Raw genomic sequence first — 23,655 nt, forward strand, 5'->3', positions numbered from 1 at the left:
TTTAATCTTTAAGTTTGTGTTTCTATATACTGTCCATAGTATTAAGTAGGTAACATGACTAGATAAATATTTCTTTTAACTTCATATCTATTTAGAGCATAAAATCTTGACATCTACTAGATATTGTTTAGTACCTAGACAATCCTATGTAATTAATGAATAAATTAATTATAAATTAAGATATACACATAAAAATGCAAACACATATACACATTGAATGAGGCTTGTCCTTTGTTCTCGAAGAAGACCATGACATCAGGGAGGTGATGCCATGATAAGCACATGAATTGACTTTGAGTAAAGGGGTGTTGTGCTAAGTAACCAGATACACTTTTTCTTCTGGAGTCATCTGGGTTTAGCAACCAGATATAACTCAGGACAACAGGAGATGGTCCTGGATGCATGGTACTCAATGTCAAGTGACTTGTTCAAGGTCATGCAACTACATAAATGTCAAATGTCTGAAGCTGAATTCAAATTCAAATTCTCCTGAATCCAAGGTCAATGCTTTCTTCACTGGTCCACCTAGCTGCCCCACACATATACATATACATGTTGGGGGGATATAGAAGATTGAAATCTGGCATTGGAGTCAGGAAGACCTGGGGTAAAGTGCCATCTCTAATCTCACTGACTGTGTGACTCTGATCAAGTCATGTAACCTTCAAGTGCTCTTATCAATGTTCTAATCCTATAAACTGTAGAAAAGGGATTGACCTGCATTGGGAGAAGGAGTTTTCTCACCAGAGAGTTCTCTGTACCAGTGAAAACTAAGGTCCATTCCCCCTTTCCTCTTCCTTATAAATATTATAAAATATTATAAATATTTCCTTATAAATATAAATATTCCTTATAAATGCAAATAAATATAAATATAAATAAAATTATATTGAATTTTCTCTCTCCTACAACTGTAGGAATTTTAATTTACTAGTGGGAGAAAATTCAAAGCAAAAGCAATTAAAACATGAATATTTTATAAGAATGACAAAAATAAAAAATAATTTTAGTAACCTGTTTCCTAGTGTCTACCTAACCAAAATTAGCAGACAGTTATATTGATCTAAATACCTTGATGTGAAGTGTTTAAGGATTCTTTAATAGGACTTTATTCTACAATGGATTCTCTTCTCTCCATGTTTTTCCCAAAGAGATTTTACACATACATAGCAGAAAGAATAACTTACAGGTGGTCCCATATAGCCTGGTGGACCATCCATGCCTGGTAACCCTGGACTTCCTCTTGGACCCTGTTTATTAAAAAGAAAAGAGTTACAAAAATCAGGAAAGAAAGAGGGTGTTGTTTTTTATTCATCTTACCCATGCCTTGGAGAGAGAATTTTTATGAAACAAAGTATAGGAATTAAAGATAAAAAGACAACTTTGCATGAAATGAAAAAAAAGGGTTTTGAATAAGCAAAGTCAATGCAATTAGGATAAGAAGGAAACCTATTGATGGGGAAATATACATCAAATATTTCTGATAAAGATCTGATTCAATACATTTAGGGAATTGAAACAAATATATAAAAATAACAGCTTTTCCTAAATGGATAAATGGTGCAAGAATTAAAAACCATTAAAAACCATCTAAATCAGCATCATAAACATAAATCAAAATAACTCTGAGACTCCACTTCACATTCAAGAAATTACAAAGATGACCAAGACCTGAAACAATGTTGGAGGGGCTATGAAAAGACAGATACTGAAATGTATCTGTCCATGGTATTTCAAAATGTTCAAATCATTCTGGAATGCAATTTGAAATGGTGTTTTTTTAAAAACATGACTAAGATATTCATGTTCTTTTACCTAGGGTACCTTGAGAACATTTTCTAGGCATGTAATTCAAGGGTAGTTACAGACAGAAAGAAAAGTCCCAGACATTAAAATATTCATAGGCATACTTTCTGTGGCAACAAAGTAGTAGAAACAATGTAGATATTAATTTTGGAATAGCTGAACAAATGGATAAAATAGAATGCCACTATGTAAGAAAAATCTTCATAAATGTGAAAAGCTCAGAGATGCATAGGGGTTATAAATAAATTGATATGGGATGAAACAAAAAGAACAAGGAAAACAATATATGCAATCATTACAATAATGCAAAGGAAAACATTTAAAAAACTTAACACAGTGTAATTACAATTGCTTAACCCTGAAAAAGAGACATGAAAATGTATTCCCTATAAAAGGCAAAAAGAGAGTACTATGAGAGTGGCTAACTAAAATATTATATTTAGTTAATGATTTAATTTTTCTGAATTATTTGTACATTTTTCTTTTCTACTCATTCTTATAAAGAGTTGTCTGGGTAAAGAAAAGGAGCGAACTATAATATGAGATATTGGTGATATAGAGCATTTTTAAAAATTTAATAAAAAGAAAGAAACTAAAAAATAATGTCAATAAAATGATGCAAATACATTTAGCTAATACCTACTATTGGTCCAGTGGGTCCTGGAAATCCCCTTTCACCTTTTAATGGCATGCCTGGAATTAGACTAAGTATTTCACCTGGGTCTCCCTATAAAAAAACAACAACATATTTTAGCATGATAAGTAAACTAGAAGAAACAACTTAGAATCTATCAAGTAAGAAGGTTTTTTTTATCATAGATGACCAGCTAAAAACTATATCATGAAATAAGCTGAAGCTTAGTTGTTTCATTCATTACATCTATCTTAATGATCAATAATATTTGCCATACAAGTGAAGGCTGTTGAAATGAATGGATCCATGCCACTATTTACTGCTACATTTAGACATCACTTCTGTCTGTCCTTCATTTTTAAAGAGAAACAATGATATAATCAGATAATGAACTGACTTGCAGGTGACTTGGATTCAAGTAAGACAGTAGCACAAATTCATCAGCCTCACTCTCTATCCAGAATCATTGAAGGCCAGTGGGAAAACAAAATTCAAGGGGACATCCAAATGACTGAAATTGCAGACCCTAGTAGAAGGACACCAATACCTTGTTCAGATTACTTAGCTATAAAGGAACAAAATTACCTTTCCTCCATAAAAATAATTCATCAGTGTACATTTATACACATATGTATATATTTACATATGTGTACAGACATATATATATATATATATATATATATGTAGAGATAATAACTATACAATAAATTCAAGGTAGTTAGGAATCAATCAATAAAAATTCATTAAGTGTCTACAATGAGCCAGGTACTATATGCTGGGAATACAAAAAAGAGGCAAAAAATAGTTCCTCTCTTAAAGAAGTTTGCAATCTAATTGGGGGAAAGGCATGGCAAGCAAATAAATATGCGCAAATCAAACTATATACTGGACAAATAGAAGATAATTAGAGAGAAAATACTGGAATCAAGAGGGTTGGGGAAGGCTATCTGTAGAAGGTAGAATTTTAGTTACGACTTAAAGGATAGTCATAGCAAAAGAGGGAGATCATTCTAGGCATGGGAGACAATCAGAGAAAATGCATAGAATGCAGTGATGATGTTTCTTGTTTATATAAAGGCCAAAAGTCTAGTATCACTGGATCAAAGATTACATAACAGGAAGTAAGTTTTAACAGGACTGGGAAGGTAGGGGGGAAGTTAAGTGATAAAGGGCTTTGAATGCCAAAGAAAAGATTTTGTAATTTCATCTTGTAGGCAAGAGGGAGTCATTTGAGTTTACTGAGTAGGGGCTGACATGTTTTGAATTGTGCTTTAGACAAACCACTCTAGTGACTGAATAAAGGATGGTTTGTGGTAGGAAGAGACTTAAGGCAAACAGTCCCAGAAATAGATTATTTCAATAATCAAGGAGTGTAGGGATGAAGTTCTTTACTAAGGTGGTGGAAATGTCAGAGGACAGAAGAAAAGGAGGATATTAGTAGTTGGAGGAACAAGAGTCTTCATATAGAGTATGATACTTGAATACATCTTGAAGGAAGATAGGGTTTAGGCACGGGGATGGCCAGTGCAAAGACATGGAGATAGGAGAGGGGATGCCATGTTAGAGAAACAATGAGAAGGTCAATTTGTCTAGAATGTAGAGTGTGGAAAGGGGAATAATACATAATGCAACTGAGAAGTAGAAAAGTTCTTATTTTATCCTAGAAACTACAGTCATTAGAATTGAGAGAGTATAGGAGTGACATGGTAAAAGCTACACTTGGCAAAAATTATTTTGGAAGTTATACAGAGGGGATAGGTTTGAGAGGGGAGATACTTGAATCATGGAGACTAAATAGAAAATTGTAATATTCAGAGTGATAAGTGATGAAGGCCTTAATGAAATCAGAGTCTGTTGCATAGAAAGTGTCAGATGTAAGAAATGGTTCAGAGATTTAAAAATAGAATCAAAATTTGGCAACTGATTTGATCTGTGGGATGAGGGAAAATGAAGAGTCAAAAACAAATGAGGTTTAAAAATGGGTCAAGGAATACTGATCTATTTGCCAAGGCACTCATGTAGATATTATTCAAAAACCATAATGTAAACAGTGTTGTGTGAAGACTAAACAGCAATTACAAGTATTTATAATGCATCTTTATGAAATTGCTGAGGTAAGGACAAAAATGATTTTATTTATCCCATTTGATTTTTAAACTTTAGACAGATTATCTTTCTCTTTGATCCAACCATTACATAATTCACTCTCGTTTCCCCTTTGCTATAACATTTTTGAAAGTTTGCTAAATGTGAACACTTTGAGAGTAAAACAGTTTGAAGGATCTGTGGATGGTTGTGAAATGATTATCTGGTGCAGTTAAGCAAAAACAGTGAAAGGAAAGCAAGACAATTATTCTACTCAATCATGCTGTGAAGGATAATATCCTCCTCTCAGATAAGAAGGGGAAAATGAGATAAAATGACAGGTGGTCATATCACTTAGCAAAATGATTGTCAGCTTGGTAATGAAATGTAAAAAATATCTGGAAGAAGGCCTCAATATATTGTACATTCCCTCTGTGGAGGGACCTAGGGAAAAATCATCCAGAATGAGAAGATATGAATGCATTATGACTTGTACTGTTGATAAGTAATGTTTGGCTAGGGCAGGCACTTATTAAAGGCTTGTTGATTGGTTAATTTATTAATATATATGAGAACATGGATACTCTAATGAATTTCAGTAATAAAATGACTTAGATCCTTGAATAAAAAGTACTATGATATCAAATATTCATCATTTAATTATATAGGGCCCTGAGTAATCATTGATTCATGGCAGAACTAATCAGCATTTAAGATGAGAAATGGGAAGGATATGCTATTTAAATGATTTTATTCAGGAATATTTAGCCAATAAATGGATAATTCTAGTCCTTTAAATAGATAGCTTTTAAAAAAAAGATACAACATAATCAAATCATATAGGAAAATAACAAATTTTTAATGGATTTAATATTTACCATTTAAAAGTTTCTTGTCACTTTAATCCCTAATAAGGTATCTTGATACTTTGCAAAGCACAACAAAATATTTATTAATTGTATTTAATAAATATTGTATTATTAAAGAATTGAGCATAGATTGGCATAGTTAGAACTTCTTAAAATTAAATTAAATATCATTAAATAAAATGTTTTAATCAGTCCACCTACAATTAACAAATTAATTAACTGATATATATATATATATATATAATATACCTTCATTCCTGGTAATCCAGGGGGACCCTAGAAAAGAAATGCTTTATGTTAGTCTATTTTTAACAAAAAAAAACCATAATCAATATCAGACTATGTAGACTAATGGGGCAGAAGTAGGGAAAAGGGACAAAGACAGAAACATGCCAAGAGATGAAATATGATCAAAGAAAAAATATTTCATTTAAAAATAATATTATACTTACTGCTAGCCCAGAAAATCCAGGCAATCCAGGAGGACCCACTGGACCTCTATCACCCTAAAAATGAATAGAGAAATGTTCCTGATATCATTTATTTATAAAGGAAATGGCAGTATAAAAACTTTCTAGATTCAAGCCTAGAAGTTATAATCACTGAGAAAAACTCTACTAGAGCCTAAAATATATTATCATTTGCTTTTTACCCTTTTCTAAAGAAAGAGTGCTATTTGACAATCTTGTTCTTCTTAAGTTGGTAAGAGATAATAAAAATGAAATAAAATATATAAATGATAGTCTTATCAACACCAAGACAGGGACTACACAGCAAGCAATCTTGTATAATTTAATAAATGATTCAAGAAGTAAAACAGGTGCTTAAAAAGATACTTCAAGATGAAATTGTATGGAATGATTGAACATTTACTGGACTTGAACCAGAAGAAACTTGAGTAGTTCAACCAATAAAGCATCTAGAGAAAGGCAATTTAGGATAGCAAATAGAATTGGTCAGGCTGTATTCTCAGCTCTGTCAGTGACTTGCAAGATAATCTTGAAGAAACAATTTTATTTCTTTGTAATTCATTTTTCTTATCTGTAAAATTAGGATGTTAGAAGAGATTGTTTCTATGGAATACCCTTCCAGTACTATATTCAAGATCTGATGAGTTGAATCACAATCTGACAAAATTTCTATTAACATACTTCAATTTTTTTTATTAATAGTTAAGTTTTAACTTTCAAGAACATAATTCTTTTTGCTGTATCATTTTTTTGTCTGGAGCTGTAATTTTATGAGTACAAATCCAATCAGTACAAAAAAAAATATCTTTGCCAAGAAACATTGTCTGGGACACTCACACACATAGCTAAGGGATCAGAGATTGAATCTGAACACTGGTGTCCCCTACTCTAAGACTGATTATTCACATCATAATAGTGTCTTGCTCTCTCTCTCTCTCTCTCTCTCTCTCTCTCTCTCTCTCATTATTTAAAATTTCACAAAAAAAAGATAAACTTTGGCTCCAACTCCAAACTTACTTTTGTACCATTACATCCTGGGATACCAGGAGGACCAGGTGGACCATCTTGGCCTGGGATACCCTGCAATTAACCAAACAAAGAAGTAACCGATAATGCAATCACCTAATAATGGCATTGTCCAACAGAAATGTTTTTTTTTAATAGTTAAATAGCTTAAACATATACATACAGGAAGTCCAGGGTTTCCAGGATAACCAGATGAGCCTGGTGGCCCCTAAAGTAAGAAAAAGAGAACAGAATTAAGATAATTTGCATCAACAATATTTCCACTCCACTTTATTCAAAATGCTAATATAGTAAAGCCCTCCTGATATTTTAAATATATATTACACATATTCTCTACCTGGGCAGAATGAAACCCTGTTATCAGGGTTTTTCCAGTCCATCTTGATAGATTATCTGTGTTTGCCAGATACAAAAATTAGATTGATCTCACTGATTTTCATGAATGCATTTAGACCTCTAGACTGCTACTCTTTTGTAATTTCTAGTCGAATATGCAGGTATAATTCACACTAAAATCTATAAAGATAGCAATGATATCAATGGAAAAATTATTCAATATTTATAGAGCTCCCTTTCAAAAGCAAAAAAGAACAGTTTTATCCATACTAAATAAATTCATAATTTAGGATTGATTCCCTTACAGAGAATTGGCTCTGTATACTTCAAGAATTCTTGTTCCGAATAACTATTATTTTTATTTATTTTAATATAAATTAAACGCTATCCTAAAAATTTGTAGGTAGTTAGCATCTTATATAAGCCTGGGTTGTTTTAATTATTTTTATTGATATGTATGCATATTATATATATATATATATATATGTATACTATAGAATTGAGGCATGTAGCCATATATCTTAAATGTTTCACTATTTTTAAAAATTCCAAAAAATTGGATAATTTTGATATGATTCAAATATTAGGGAAAACATTTAGGAGTAATAGTTACTTTATTTTTGAAAATGATACTTGGGTTCAGCTAGGTGGTGCAGTAGATAGAGCACCATCCCTGGAATCAAGAGGATCTAAGTTCAAGTCCAGTCTTAGACATTTGAAATATTGCCTAACTCTCAAAGTAACTTTGGGCAAGTCACTTAACTCCATTGCCTTCAATAAATAAAAAAAATTTTAAAAACGATACTCTTAGCAATATATACTCTCACTGAATAATAAATGAGGAACTTTTAATTGACTGATATATCTCCCAAAATCAAAATCAAAATCAAGATTTGTTTATAGGAAATATTTGAGAAAGAGAAAATGGGAGACAAATGAGGATAAGTGAATATACTATATTACTAGACTAGCAACAAGGAATTTCAAAATACTCTTTACCATGGAATTAGAAGAAGGATTAGAAAGCTTTACTACCATCACCCTTGACCACCCCCAAAATAACCTTAATAACAACTCCTCAAATTTATGCCCTGTTTGAGCTTTCTGGGAAAAGGAGAAGGAAGAAGAAAAGGGACACAGGAGGAAATAATAAAAGACTTTTTTTCTGAATACTCATGCAGGAATTAAAAGAGGTACAGAGCAGTTAAAAAAAATTAAAGGAAAAAAAACAACCCTGGAATGATGCCTTCCTCTACACTTGAAGTTTTGCCCTTACCATGTGCAATACATAGTGATTAATAAAATTTAAGAAACTACTATACTCACTCTTGTTCCTTTTGTTCCTGGTAGTCCTGGTTCTCCAGCATCCCCCTGAAAGAATACAATATTTAATCATCAATGTTCTTAATTTCAAATATCTCAGAAACTAATAGTCATTCTATTTATTCTACCTTATTGCCCGGAGGTCCATGTGGACCTTCAGGCCCTTGCATTCCAGGAAATCCAATGACACCTTGTAGTCCTGGAAGACCTCGTTCACCCTGAAAAATTAAAAAAAATACAAGTCAGTCAAGCAGAATACTGATTGGAATAAGTTCTACCTTAAAACTTTTTTTTTCTTTTTTATTGAATATTCTTTAAAATAAAGTTGATGTAGAGTTTCTATTTTAAGGTTACTTTCATTTACTATACCAAATCTATTTACTTGCAAGGCAAGAAAGCACCCTCTTGATATCTCTGGTCCTCTTTGAGAAAGAAAGACCGGCAACAAAATAGTTTAATGGACCAGAAGTTCCTCTGTGGCAGTGTTCTACAGCATTTAATGCAGTTCAATCATTGATATTTAATACATCCTTATGGAACAAATGAATGAATGAAAATATCATATAATGAATGAATGATTGAAAATATATAATATTATTTATAATAACATATATATATATATGCATATACATTTACCAATTGTAAGTTAATTTGGACACATAAATAGTTTGTTGGCTGTTTTGTCCCCTAAAATGACTAATAATATAAGTAATCTGAGAGTAAACTTTGCCATCATTCAATTCTAAGATTTGGAAGAAGGCATCCTCTATGCTATCCTTGGCTTCTAATTATCATTTGACAATGTAGATAAGCATAGAAACCATAGGAAGTTAGCAAACAATTAACATTATGACTAGAAATGTGGATATTTTGTTGTTGTTACTAAAGTAGAGATTGTATATGATCCTATTAATTTTTCTTTATCTAGTGCTTATTATTTCATTGTAATATGCTAGAAAATGTGATTATATACAGACATTTAAGATATAGTCCTGCCTTAATAAGTTTACAATATAGCTCAGGAAGTGAGGTGCACATTAAAGATTTAATTGACAGGTAACATTATAAAGTTAAGACATATAGGGACAATAAACACCATATACAAGAAGGGACAGACCTCAATATAAACTGACTCAGTGAACAGTTCAGGACTTGAAGCTAGACCTTAAAATGTGTAAGAGATGTACATGTGAAAAGGAAGAAGATTGGCATTCCACTTGAGGGACACAGCATAAACAAAGAGATAGAAGTTAAAAGAAGTATGCAAGGTTTGGTACAAAATAGTATCATTTGGATAGTAGTGAGAGATAAAAAAATAGACTGCAGAGTATTATGAAGTTTATATCACTAAAGCTCATGGAACAGGTGAACTGTTGATTTAGGAAGATGAACATATTGTAAGTGGTCAATAGAAAGGCAGCATGTTATAGAGGAAAAAACTCTGAATTTTGAGGTAAAAACCACTGGCTCAAGACCTGGGTGTATTACCTATGTATTTTTTAACAAGTTCCTCAAATTCTCAGTCTTAGTTTCTTTAGTTATAAAATGAAGAGTTTGAATAAGATGGCATCTCAGATGTCTTTCAGATCTATCATTTTATACCTATAAGTTCTCAATAGAAGCATAGACACTAAGACAGCATGACAATGCAGACTTGTCCAGATAAATTATCAATATTAAAATTATGCAAAAAGATCTAACAAAAGGGCCTAGTTTTATATCCTGGCTCTGCTATTCATTAGCTATGAATAATATTATTATGTGATATTATGTTATATTGTCATATTATATCATATATAGTTACTTCATATCCTGTTATGTTATGTCATATTATGTTATATTGGTATATTATATTATATTATATTATATTTATTACTATATTACCTACATTCATTTCTAATTCAACCTTAGACAAATTGCCTAACTTCTCTGGGTTTATTTTCCTGTGTTGTAAGATGAAGACCTAAACTAAATATAAGTTCTTGAGAATGGAATCATGGCAGTTTTTTTCATTCTTTTTTGTCTATATCTCCAGGATCATAAAAGGAGCCCAGCAGTTGTTTGCTGCTTTATTGATGATTTTTTTGATACCCGTTTTAGTGAGTATGAGGCTACTGGATGGTTCAGTTTGATGGAGTCAGGAAGACTCATCTTCCTGAGTTCAAATATGACCTCAGACATTTCCTAGCTGTATGATTTAGCAAGTCAATAGCAAATAAATACCAAGTCACTTAGTGCTGTTTGCCTTAATTTTCTCAACTGTAATATGAGCCATAGAATTTAAGTGCAAACTGCTCCAGTATCTTTGTCAAGAAAACACCAAATGGAGTCATGAAGAGTTGGACATGTCTGAAAAGAACTGAACAACAGCAACCATGCCACACAGGATATAGGAAAGAATGTTAGACTGGAGAAAGAGACCTGAATCCAAATACTAGTACTTAATATTTTGGACAATTATCTGGGATTCAGTTTACTCAATGGAAATATGAGGGTGTTGGATTAGATGACTCAAAAAGTCTCTTCTATCTCTCAACATACTCTCCTATGATTTAAATCTATGGTCTTCTAAAACCTACTAAATGGCAGAATGGCAGGCAGGATTGAATATTATTATTTTTCCCAAGCTTAATTATCTACCAGTTGAAAACAACTACACACACACACACACACACACACACATATCAGAAAATAATTTTCTTCAATGTAGAACACTACCCAGTGTTTTTTAATTCATATTATGTGAATTCAAATAATAATCCATCAGTTACTGAAAACATCCACTCCATTTCCGAAAAACTTTAGCACTTGATAATGAAAAAACTGTTAAAAACCTAAACTTCTTTGATGAATGACTCTGTGGGTCTAAACTGCATCAGTAAGTGGATAGTACTGCAGATTGTTCTTCTCATTGGTTTGGAAGTTTGAAACAGAATTGTAGAAAAGCTTCTGAATAAATAAGGAAGAAATTACCTTACACTCTAGAGAATAAAACTCAATGGCAAATAGAGTAAAGAAAACTAAATTTCACACTTGGGCTTGATTTTTGCAACAGCAGTATAAGGACTTATTTAAGAAGGAACAGATGCTACCCTACTCAGAACAGGATTTTACATTAAATGTTAGATCCTTGACCTTATGACCTTGTAATATCGTAAAGAAAACCATTCATAAACTAGCATGTAATTAAGAACAGAAATGGATATTTGAGTATACAGCTTATTTCTATTCTATATTCTTCTGTTGATCACTTCTCACCTCCCACCCCTCCACCTCCACAATGAGACTAGTAGAAAACTGAAGAAACAGAGGTAGATTTAAAATTGAAATTTTATTTGTCACCAACAATAAGTAAAAATCTGTTGTTCAAGCACTAGAATATAGCCAAATATAGCCAAAATAAATATTCACACAATGAATAGGAATTTATCAAGTGTTAATCATGTGTGGGAATGAAGGAACTTTGAGCTGCCATAATTATTTTATATATGATATATGTAATTATTATAAAAAATATGCCACAATAAGACCAAGTTATATTTTATGTGAGGGAATGTTTAGCACTCGATATCAAAATAGCCTTATGACATGGATTCAGATGAAATCTTATCATTCTCATTTAAACATAAGGAATGTCTGAAGCAATGAGCAAAATTCAATGGCTTGCAAAAGTTTTACACTTAGCACTGATGCCAAGAATTTTAAAAAAAAGCCTTATCATGTCCAGTCAATGCTTTTTCTAGGTCACTAAACCACATCAATTCCCAAGGGAAGATTAAACATCATACCAATATTAATCTAGCCTGAAGAAACATCCCTTTTATGTTCATTTTATGGATAAGGAAATTAAGACTCAGAAGTCACACTGACCTGTCACTTATCCTTTCATGACCTAGTGATATTCTTGGGATTTGGGTCTAGGAATCTGAATTCCCAGTCCCCCAATTAGTTACAAGAACACATTCTTTCCCAAATGTCATTAGAAAACTTAAGAAATTTGTATGTCCCAAGAGTTTTGAAATGAAGTAGCTAAACGGAAGCGACTACTCAGACAGAATAATTTTCTACCCCTCCCTACATATTTTTTTCCTTATTTCCCAAGTCATTTGTACAGACAAAAGCCCACATGAATAATCTAATACCTAATTCCCTATCTAAATTTATCATGGGAACCAGAGTTAGGAGTAAAGACAGGATAAGCATTCATATAACTATACAATAAACTGGCAAACACTATATTTAATTACACTGTCTCAATTATTTCCCCCTAAGACTTTTATGATCTCAAGTGATGATGTACAAAGAACAAAGGGCTGGGCATATTGTGCAAAGATTATATATCTGGTAGTCACTGTATGTCCACAATATACAACTGTAAAAAAAACACAAGAAAAATAAATGAATTAGCTCCTGCTACATTTCTGCTCTATCCATAATTTAACATCAATGGTATAAAGACTTCTTTTAGCATTTTTAAAATGGAAACATAGGCTCCCAAAGAACATGTTGACCACGTACTTCACATGTTAATGAAATGTAAACAATGAACACTGATTTTCATTGATGTAATGAAAAGTGGAAAAAAGAAAAAAATGGAAAATTTCAAATGTTATACAAAATGCTGAGAACATTTTGTGCAGTGAATGCATTGCCAGGTGTCTAATAATCCAAATGGGAAGTTCATGTGTCTTTAAAACAGAAGTGACTTGGCAATATCCCACTTGAAGAAATTCAAAATATGAGTTGGGGGATAGGATTAGGGAGGGGAAAAAATACGTCATCTAGAGGGGAAACATTAAAGAATGAGGCTATAGAGAATGACCTCAGTGAAACTAGTTTTTCTAAATTAGGCATGAAATAGAGTTTCATGCTTGGTATGACTACAAACTTTTGTTCAAAAATGTAGCCAGAAGCAAGAATATATTTCCAAATGTAAATTCAGGTGAAGTGGAAAGTGAAATCTAGAAAAAAAAAGTACAATTTTTTTCTTTCTTTTACAATGACTGAAAGAATACACATTTATAAAGCACTTTCTATGTAACAATTAAACTGAGCTAAGCCTTATGATAAAAATATAAAGTAAAAGCATTGCTCTCAAAGAGATTACTTTCAATTAGAGAGGTTAGTATCTAGAAGGGATTGATGTTGAGGCAGGGGCACTTTGTTTTAGAAAGATGTAGGGGCAGTGGAAGAAATCATCCATATTCTTTCTTAGAGCAATGACAAGAGTTCATTTGATTATGGCTCTAGAATTGAAGAGTTTGGGGAAGGTATGAAGGATATAAGTAACTTCCAAGAATATGGCCAAAGAATGAAGTGAAGCATGTCTAGAGTCAATCTTAGATTTGTAGGTATCTGAGACTCAATCCATCAGGGCAGAAAGAAAACTTCAAAAGGAAGTTTTCAGGGTAGAAAGAACTCTGATATGGATTTTGGTTTATGCCACAAGATAAATATTAAGAGATGGTAGAGTAAATGAGAAAGAAATAACTTCATGAGCCAAGAAATCTTTAAGAAAATATTGAAACTTTCTTCTCTAAATCATTGATTCAAAATGAAATTTAAGTTTCTTTAATGCTATGAACGAATTTGAAGTATCTTCCAACACCATGGCTGATATAGAAACCACCCTCTTCTAACATTCTAACAATCATACCAAATATATTCAGAAGAAAACTATCATTGAAAATATGTTACTTCAGACAATTTACCATTGCATCTACAGTCAGATGATCATGAATTATTTTATAAATAGCATTGTTTTATTCTGAAGGGAAAATTATTATATATCTTCAAAGAAAATAAAAATTTAGACAACATGGTGTTAGATTCCTTTGGAATTTCATTTTATCCCTCCTCTCCTTCACAATATAAAAATAGTATACCTAATCTATATGAAAATCTATCATTTATAAAGCACCTTCCTCACAATAATCCATTAAGCAATTCCTATTTCACATATGAGAAGAACTGAGACTATTGTAGGTTAAGTGGCATCACACAATTAGCAAAGGATTTCAACCAAAATTCTCTGAAATTAAAACCAGAATTCTTGCCAGCTCCAGCTTTATATACATATGTGTATATATATATATATATATATATATATACATATATATATATACTTCTTTATATGTTTCTCTAAGTAGTGTTATAGATGAAAACACTTCTGTTCACCTTGAACAACATTGAAAATCATCTTAATTTGGGAAATAACATTGTACATATTCACATATAAAAAGTATTCAGCCATTTGATAAATGTCTAAATCTATAGGAAATTTAAGTAATTTATATGACATTGTATTTAACTTAGTGAAAGTTAAGGAAAATATATCTATTTTATTTTTCAGTATTCAGCACTACAAATTGGTGTATATAATGTGATCCAAATTTTTCAAACTTTAATAAAATCCTTAATAACCCTTCACAGATGATACCACCAATAAAACCCTACTCACTAAAGAGATATGAATATATATATATATATATATATATATATATATATATCCTACTTCATACATGATAAATTAAGGGGGTTGGAATATAAAAATGACCTCTGAGGTCCTTTGAACCTCCATGATTATTCAGTTTTGCAGTTCATATTACCTGTGGATTCCAGGGACTGTTTTTGATAAACGTTTAGGGTTATCTTTACAAAAGGGAACAGGAAGTATGAATTTTTACTTTTTAAATATATCTGTGGTCCAAATAAAAAATCACTAAGAATAAGATCTCAAATCATTTCAAGATTGGAAATTCTAAGATCTGGAACCAGAGCAAAAGAGTTATGCAGTCATGAGGAAAGTAGTTAAAATGAAGAGATGTAGTCAATGGGGTGACTGAAAACTCAGCCAAAAATTTCGCAAGTCTAATTCCATGAGTCCAATGACAGCTAACCATCTGCAAGGCCATTTCCTGACTGCTGATGTTGCTGGGAAAACTGTAGGAAGACTGATGTCACAAGTTCATGGAAAAGTTTTGTTACTGGTTCTCACTGGGAGTTGTCTTCATGCCATTCTCTTTGACATTATAACAGAAATATTGACATTACCCAAGAGAATATTAGAAATACAACTGACCATTATTATGGAATGTGACAGAACATTCCAATTTTTCCTATCTTTTTTAAGGACTAACTAAATTACTTTCTTTTGTTGCCTCTCTTTTAAATACTTGAATTTGTATTGTTGTCCAGAGAATGTAGACAACTGGATTAATTTTTATGACATGTTTAGTAAATTAAGTTTAATGACAATGGTTTTATCAGATATGTATTGCATAGTATCATTTTTGTCATTTTCCTAGTATTCACAATTTTTAAGAGATTAATTAAAAAAGAGAATGGAAGGTTATAAACTCAGAAAGCACCATCACAGATCCTCATTTAATCATTGTGTCTTTTTTTTCCATTTTTCTACTGACTAATATTTAACCATGGATACAAATATTGAGAGGTACTTTCTTTTAAAACAAAAAAATCCAAGTATGTTCGAACCCAGGATTGAGCTAATCTTTTGATAAGATCATTTTGGCTTCTGGATTTGTGAAAGTACCTACAATTGAAGATACCTTGTCGAGAAGTCTTTCCTATTAACTGGCCATTCTTTATTCCCACATTGATGTATCCCCAACCTAAAAATCTCTGTAGGAAGAGTTTCTACAAAATTTTCAACAAATGCCTAAGGTGTTGAATAATATTAGAGAATACAATAATGTTAGGTAAATATTTCAAAAATCATACTGTATTATGTCAAAATAAAATTTAGTCATTTATAGGAGCAAATGTTTTGTTTAGAGGTGTTGTAGTTTTATTATTTTCCTTTTTTCTTTTAATCCAAGCCTATTACTTCATTAGCACAGAGAAACTCCAAAGTAGTAAGTCTCTCTTGACACAAAGAGGCAAGTTATCTGAAACTCAGAGTTTTAAAGATCTGCTGAATGTATTAAGAGGTCAATGACTTGCCTAGTCAGTATGTCAGAAATAAGATTTGTACCCAGGTCTTTCTGTTTTCCAGGTCAGTCCTCTATCTACTAAACTGCATTACTAGATTCAAATGATACTTTATAAAAAGAATATCCGCTATTAAAAGTGAATATCACAACTAGATTAGCACTTAATATAGTGATAAATAGATATCAATATCAATATCTATATAGATGTCAATATAGATATCCATATCCATATAGATATAGGTATAGATAGATATAGATACAGGTATAAGTATAGGTATAGGTACAGGTATAGGTATAAGTATAGGTATAAGTATAGGTATAGGTATAGGTATAGGTATAAGTATAGGTATAGGTATAGGTATAGGTATAGGTATAAGTATAGGTATAAATATATAGATACAGATACAAATACAGGGATAGGGATAGGGATAGATATAGATATAGATAGATAGAGATAGAGATAGAGATAGAGATAGATGATATAGATAGATATACACATACACATATATAGAAATAGATATATATAGAGAGAGATAGGTGTTCGGGAGGGCATCAAATTTTTTGTTGACTGATTAATATAGGTGATGAAAGAAAGCAGATGAGTGTCTTCTAACCCCACAGAAGCTAACTTAACATTGTACTGATTAGGGAGAAATTAATAGAAAGAGACTGGTTTCTTCAATGCAAGTATAATTAAAAGGAACATATTCTGCTTTAACAATTTGCAAATGCTGCTCCCCACCAAATGGTCTAAAAACAAACAAAGTATCAAACTGTACTAATTCAGTAAACACTTTCTATAAATGATAAAAGTTAATGCTAACAAATTGTTGGCTGCAAAAAGCCTACAATATTTCAAGGGTCTTTGCCTTCTGTTAAAGGTCTGCATTTCCCTAATCAGATTGTTAGGGATCATATGAACTGAAAAACACCTAGTAAGGTAATAAAGGGGTTTTAGAGAAAAATATTTTGTTCCATATGTTTCCTCTGATTTTCTTTTAAAGGATACCAACACTAGCATATGATAATTCTTCAGCAATTCACATTTCATCAAGTAGCAAAATCTCCTTCAAAGATTTTTGTGGATAAATATTTAGAATGCATCCCCTGAAATAGTCAGCTGCCTCCCCACCAGCTAAATAACATGGAAAATATTATGAAAATATTATTTAGACAAGTATGCATTTCTTTATGAAGGGTTTGTATATAAGTATTGCATGGGCTGTTAATCTTTACTCTATAGCTTATTTTTGTTTTAGCATCAGTCCCCAAATAAATAGCTAACTTTGCTTTGTACTGTGGGAAATACTTTGTACTTTTGTGCTCTGCTTTCACAGATTATTAACACATTCACCTTTGAACTGCTGGGTTCAAATAGTTTATACTACATAAAACTCAAGCTAGACCATTTTCTTCCCTATAAAAAGCCCAGGAGACTTGTACTGCACCCTCACTCCCACTCCCACCCAACTTCATAACTATCCAAGATTTGGTTCACATCCTTCCTGCTTTTAATCTCCGGTCTCCCATGATAGACAAAGCATTTACATCATTCGCTTAATGTATACCAAACTTCTTTCCCATACTTGGGGGAGGGATTGTAAGGGAGGGAACATACCTAAATGTGATGGAACTATTGTTTCATTCGTGTCTAACTCTCCATGACCCCATTTTGGGTTTTACTTGGCAAAAATAATGGAGTAGTTTGCCATCTCCTTCTCAAGCTCATTTTACAGATGAGGAAACTGAGGCAAAAGGGTTAAGTGGCTTACTCATGGTCACATAGCTATTAAGAATCTGTGATTGGATTTTAACTGGTCTCTTCCTGATTCTACCATGCCACTAACCGCCCAGAATCCTAAAAAAAATTCACTAAGGCATGGGTTCTTAACTTGCAGTCTTGTGAACTTAAAACAAAATACTGATAACAGAATTTCGATAGACTTGTTTTTTTTTTATAATCCAAAGCATGATATTTTAGCATTTAAAAGATTACTCTGAGAAGAGTCTCATAGAGGCACCAGACTGCCAAAGGGGTCCATGCCACAAAACAAAGGCAAAGACTTCCATGCTAAATCTGCAAAAAGTTATATTATTGTAAGTGTTCTTTTTTTACTATAGGGCAATATCCTTTATTTGGGGTGCCCATTTGATATTTTTGTTAAAGGACACTAGACTAGAATTTAGAAGACGAGATCAAATACAACCACTTTGTGAGCCTGAAGGCATATGATAACTTGCTTTGCCTATTAACTGGCTCAGTATAATGATTAAATGAGTAAATGTATATGGAAATGTTTAAACAATTTAGTATCGTATGAATACATTCTATTATATCATTATGTGACACTGAATCTCAAGAACATTAGTATCTCTAAAGAGGTTTTCACTAGTTCTAGACTAACAGCAGGTAGGCTGCAATATATTACTCACCACGAGGAGGAAGTATGGGTCTATGTATTTTAAACGATTAAGCTAAAATTGACTACTAAGCCATTAAACCATGATTTTTTTTATGCTTAAAAGATTCAGTAACACTGTGCAAATTAAGATGGGTTGATTGGGAGTGCCTTTGAGAAATCATATGAAGCAAATTTCAAGGTACCTGCTGTGTGGTAAGAATTTTAATTAGAATAGAAAACATAACACATACAACTAAATAATCCAAATCTTGAGGCTACAACCTAGAAAAAAGTTTGAAATGACCACTTCATTTTTTATTTTGGAAGATTTCTGGCTACCTTCTCCCTAGGTAATTATTAATTTGATAATGTCTGCAATCTAAGCTTCTTGAGAACAGGATTATGCTCTTTCCCCATTTAATTCTGTCTGTTACCTCTCATTCCTGGAATTTGTTTTCTCCTAGAGCAGAGTGGATCTTAATAAATGCTTACTAATTATAGAATTGGAAAGAGGTTTCAAAATTCTTTAAAAAATAAAAACACTCAAAAAATAATAAAAAATAAAACAAAACACTCAAATGGGTAAGTATATATTTGTGTATAGATAGATAGATAAAAATTTTAAACTAATAAACAGGACTTTGTAATTTCCATATTCTCTAGTAATTTACCTTAACAAATAAAACAAAAGGCAATACATAAGGCATTTTTTAATTGAACACATTATTAGAAATAAAATATAATTGTAATTCTAAAAGGTAATACAATAAGTTGATACATGTCACTGTTTTCTGTTACAATCATATTTACCTTTCCAGGAGAAAAGATAAAGCCTTCTTGTTACCAAATTAATAACAGGTATAACATGTTGCTAAACACCTTCACTGCCAAACAAATAAATCTCCTAAAAGATGAAATGCTTCTACAATGTGATTTTGTTCACCTGATATGCAATTTTAATTCTTCTTCTTCTCAGATTTGAACTTTTGGAAGCAAATTCTCTGTCTTTTCTCTTTCCACTCTGATCTATTCTACATGTTTCTGCCAAAATAATTCTCCTTAAGAACAGAAATGTCCAAGTGACTCCTCATTCCTTCAACTCAAGTGGTTTCCTATTGCCTCTAGAGTGAAGTATACACCCCATCTTTAAAAGCCTTACACAACTTCACCCAAACCTATGCCTCCTATCTCAATGAACATTATTCCCCCTCCTGTACTCTCCTTGTTCCTCACATTTTTCCATATTATCATCATGCTTGCATACTTATCATTCCCCATTCCTCCTCTTTACCTCTGCCTCATATAATCACTCTTTCACTTGAAAGTGCTAAAATTTAACATTACCTTAACCCTTAATTATTTAAAAACATTATTCTGAGGAGTCTACAGTTTCCTCAGAATGCCAATATGGTCTATGACACACACACAAGGTAACGCTGTTCTAAGTCTATGCTTCCATGATTTAAAGTACTCAGGAAAAACCTATCACATAATGAGTTCTATTTATTTAACCCTTCTCATTTTCCGAGAAGGTCTAACTGAGGCACAGCCTTGTTACAACAAAATTCATAGAGGTCTATAAATATATAAAATAGTATTTCTCATCTTCAGATTCTAGTAAACTATGTGAAAAGTTAACTTTTTATCTATTCTACTTCATCAATTGCATTTCAGAACATCATTTATTTCTAAAAATACCACTTAAGCCTGTTTGAACAGTCAGATAGCTAAAAAGTAAGAAAAGCAGAAAACTAAAAAGCAGATACCATAGATTGTCTAAGCTTGCTTTTGTAGAGTCAACCAAATCTCCAACATAAAGAAAGAAATAAAGAACACAGCTCTATTGGGAAGGCTGAATAATTTTCAACATCAAGATAAATATCAGGCACTGCACTATGAATTATAATGAGACTGAACAAAATATTTTCAAGGGGGAAAGCATGGAGAGTGGAAGGTTGGAGAGCAACAATAACTCATAGACTAATTGTGTTTTGTGGTCATATAACTACTGAGAAATATGAGGGAGTTTTCTTTGTCTACAAAGGGTAGTCTTTTTTTATATTTTTTGCAAGACAAATGAGTTAAATGGCTTGCCCAAGGCCACACAGCTAGGTAATTATTAAGTGTCTGAGACCAGATTTGAACCCAGGTACTCCTGACTCCAGGGCCGGTGCTTTATCCACTACACCACCTAGCCACCCCAGAAACCTAGCCACCCCAAGAAAAGAACTTTTTTATTGTCTCTTTATCCCTCCCTTTTATTCTATCTCTCTTTTTTTGTCTCTTGTGTCTGTTTTTCTCTGTTTCAGTCTCTCTCCGTTTTTTTCATTTTCTCCATCTTTGTCTGTTTTGTCTCTGTCTTTCTGTCTCTCTTCTCTCTTATACATCCATCATCAGTTATAGATATGGAAAGTCATAAAAGTCAATTTATTAAGCATAATAGAGTGTGTATAGACATAAACTAGCATTGTCTTCCAAGTAGTTACCTTGAAGCTGGGCAGTAACAAAGGAGTTGAAAGAGGAAAATAAGGAAGTATGTTTATTCAAACCATGTGATCTTATATAAAACATTTTTGGAACTTTGGAGGGAAAGAGCTGGAATTTTTTTTTAAAAGAAAGTCAATGAAAGAGTAAAAGGTCCTATATGTACAAAAATATTTTATAGCAAAGCTCTTTTTCCCTAGTAGCAAGCAACTAAAAGTTAAAGGGCTGTCAATTAATTGGGAAAATAAATTATGAATTTAGTGGAATGTCATTTTTCATGAAAAATGACAAAATGGTTGATTTCAAAAGAACCTGAGACTTGTATGGACTGATGAACTGTATGAACTTGTATGAACAGTGATCAATTTAGCTATAACAAACAATAATTTGAAAGACTTAAGAACTCTGATCAATTCAGTGATCATGCACAATTCCAGAGAAAAACTGATGAAGAATGACATCCACCCCTGATACCTTGGCAGTAAGGTAATGGACTAAGTAGAATAAGACATACATTTTAGACATATCATTATAGAATTTGTTTTCCTCTACAATGTATATTTTAACAAGGATTTTGTTTTTATTCTTTTTTCCTAAGTGGGAAGGAGACAAATGCTTAGTAATTTTTTAAAATCACTCTGTAATAAGAATACCCAAAAAGGATTTTGATAAAGAAATCCCAACACTTAAAGTTCTGCTAGGAAATTCTCTGTCTAAACTTTTCCCAATTTGTATATTTAAGAAATCATGGACTTATAAATTTAGCCACTAGGTGGTGGAGTAGAGAGAGTGCTGGGTTTAGGTAGTTACTTAAAAACCCCATTTGCTTCAGTTTCTTCATCTAAAGTCAGTCAATGAACATTTATTATGTGCATACTAGGTTCAGGCACTGTGCTCAGCTTTAGATTCAGATCTAGAAAGGGACCTAGAGGTCATTTAGTCATTCATTTAAAAAAATGAAGAAATAAGACTCTGAAAGCTTTAAAAAGTTAGTCACTTAAATAGTGAGTAGTAACCTAGAATTTTGGGAATTTGGGATTATTAAACTATTTTATTATTGTTTTCAATATTTTTATGTCTAGCTCTTTATGAGAATATTTAGGGTTTTTCTGGCAAAGATAGTGGAGTGGTTTACTAGTTCCTTCTCCAGATCATTTTACAGATAAGAAAAATTAGGCAAATGGAGTTAAGTGACATGCCCAGGGTCATACAACTAATAAGTATCTGAGGCCAGATTGAAATTCAGGAAGATGAGTCTTCCTGATTCCAGGCAGGCTAGTCACTCTATCTACTGTGCTACATATTATTATATATTTAAAAATATAATATAATTAATTATATTATTAATCATTATTATTATTACCAATAATAATGAACCAGCATGAGCTAGTAAAATAACAAAGGTTCTAGATTCACTCCATCAGTTACTAATCATATAAATTCAGACACATTTAAACCTCTCTCATTTTTCCTCATTTGCTAAAATGAGAATAGTAAGAAATAATTTACCTATGTAATAGAAATGCTGGTAAGTATCAAATAGGCCAACTTAAGTGAAAACTTTTGAAAACTATTTACAGCACTATTAAATATAAGACATTGTTTTTTATTAATTGTACTCATCAGAATACTGTATTAACATCAAAATTTCCATTTAATCACATTTCTAGGTCAAATAGGCACAAAACTTTATCAAGAAAGCCTAGAATATTGGGAGAATGAAAATGCTGTGTCATCTTCTCCCATTCACACAATTCATGATATAAATTATCTCACTGGCTGCTTTTGATAGCTACGTTCAACCCCAGGAACAATTTAACAAGTCTTCTTAGGGTATTTCTAAAGTATGCAAGAATGAATGCCAGGATTCAGTGAACTTTTCCTCTTTCTTATCTTCTGCACCAGACTATTTTTTCCCATGACCCACTATGAGATTAAGTCTTTCCAAGACCAGATCATTATTTCCTTTTCTTCATGTCACTATGATTTTTGCTATGACATAACTACCACTTAAAGAGGTTCTCCTAATCTTGTTAAGGTCAAAAATATCTGATAACACACAGTGCTTCTGATTATTTATTCTCCTTTTATTAATTCTCTGATACATTTGATCACTGATATAAATCCTGTGAGGATGGAGGCTCTTTTTTTTATCTTTGTACCTTTAACACCTTGCCCAGAATGTACAGTTTATAAATACTTCTTAATACTTGAAGATAGACACAACAGTAACAGGAAATCTGACAAACAAGGAAAGAACTTTTG

General features: G+C 32.0%; 1 protein-coding gene across 2 annotated transcripts in view; it reads right to left on the reverse strand.

Annotated features, from left to right (window-relative positions):
* COL4A1 (collagen type IV alpha 1 chain) overlaps positions 1-23,655 on the reverse strand; it is a 248,010-nt gene that overhangs the window by 75,920 nt on the left and 148,435 nt on the right. For both annotated transcript variants that reach the window (XM_074192027.1, XM_074192026.1), the window contains exons 3-10: positions 8,678-8,767; positions 8,553-8,597; positions 7,054-7,098; positions 6,882-6,944; positions 5,847-5,900; positions 5,644-5,670; positions 2,450-2,533; positions 1,188-1,250 (exon numbers count right to left, since the gene is read on the reverse strand). In XM_074192027.1, coding sequence (XP_074048128.1) covers positions 1,188-1,250; positions 2,450-2,533; positions 5,644-5,670; positions 5,847-5,900; positions 6,882-6,944; positions 7,054-7,098; positions 8,553-8,597; positions 8,678-8,767 — 471 coding nt within the window. The remainder of the gene's footprint in view (positions 1-1,187; positions 1,251-2,449; positions 2,534-5,643; positions 5,671-5,846; positions 5,901-6,881; positions 6,945-7,053; positions 7,099-8,552; positions 8,598-8,677; positions 8,768-23,655) is intronic.

This window comes from Macrotis lagotis, chromosome 6 (genome assembly GCF_037893015.1).
Source record: "Macrotis lagotis isolate mMagLag1 chromosome 6, bilby.v1.9.chrom.fasta, whole genome shotgun sequence".
NCBI lineage: Eukaryota > Metazoa > Chordata > Mammalia > Peramelemorphia > Peramelidae > Macrotis > Macrotis lagotis.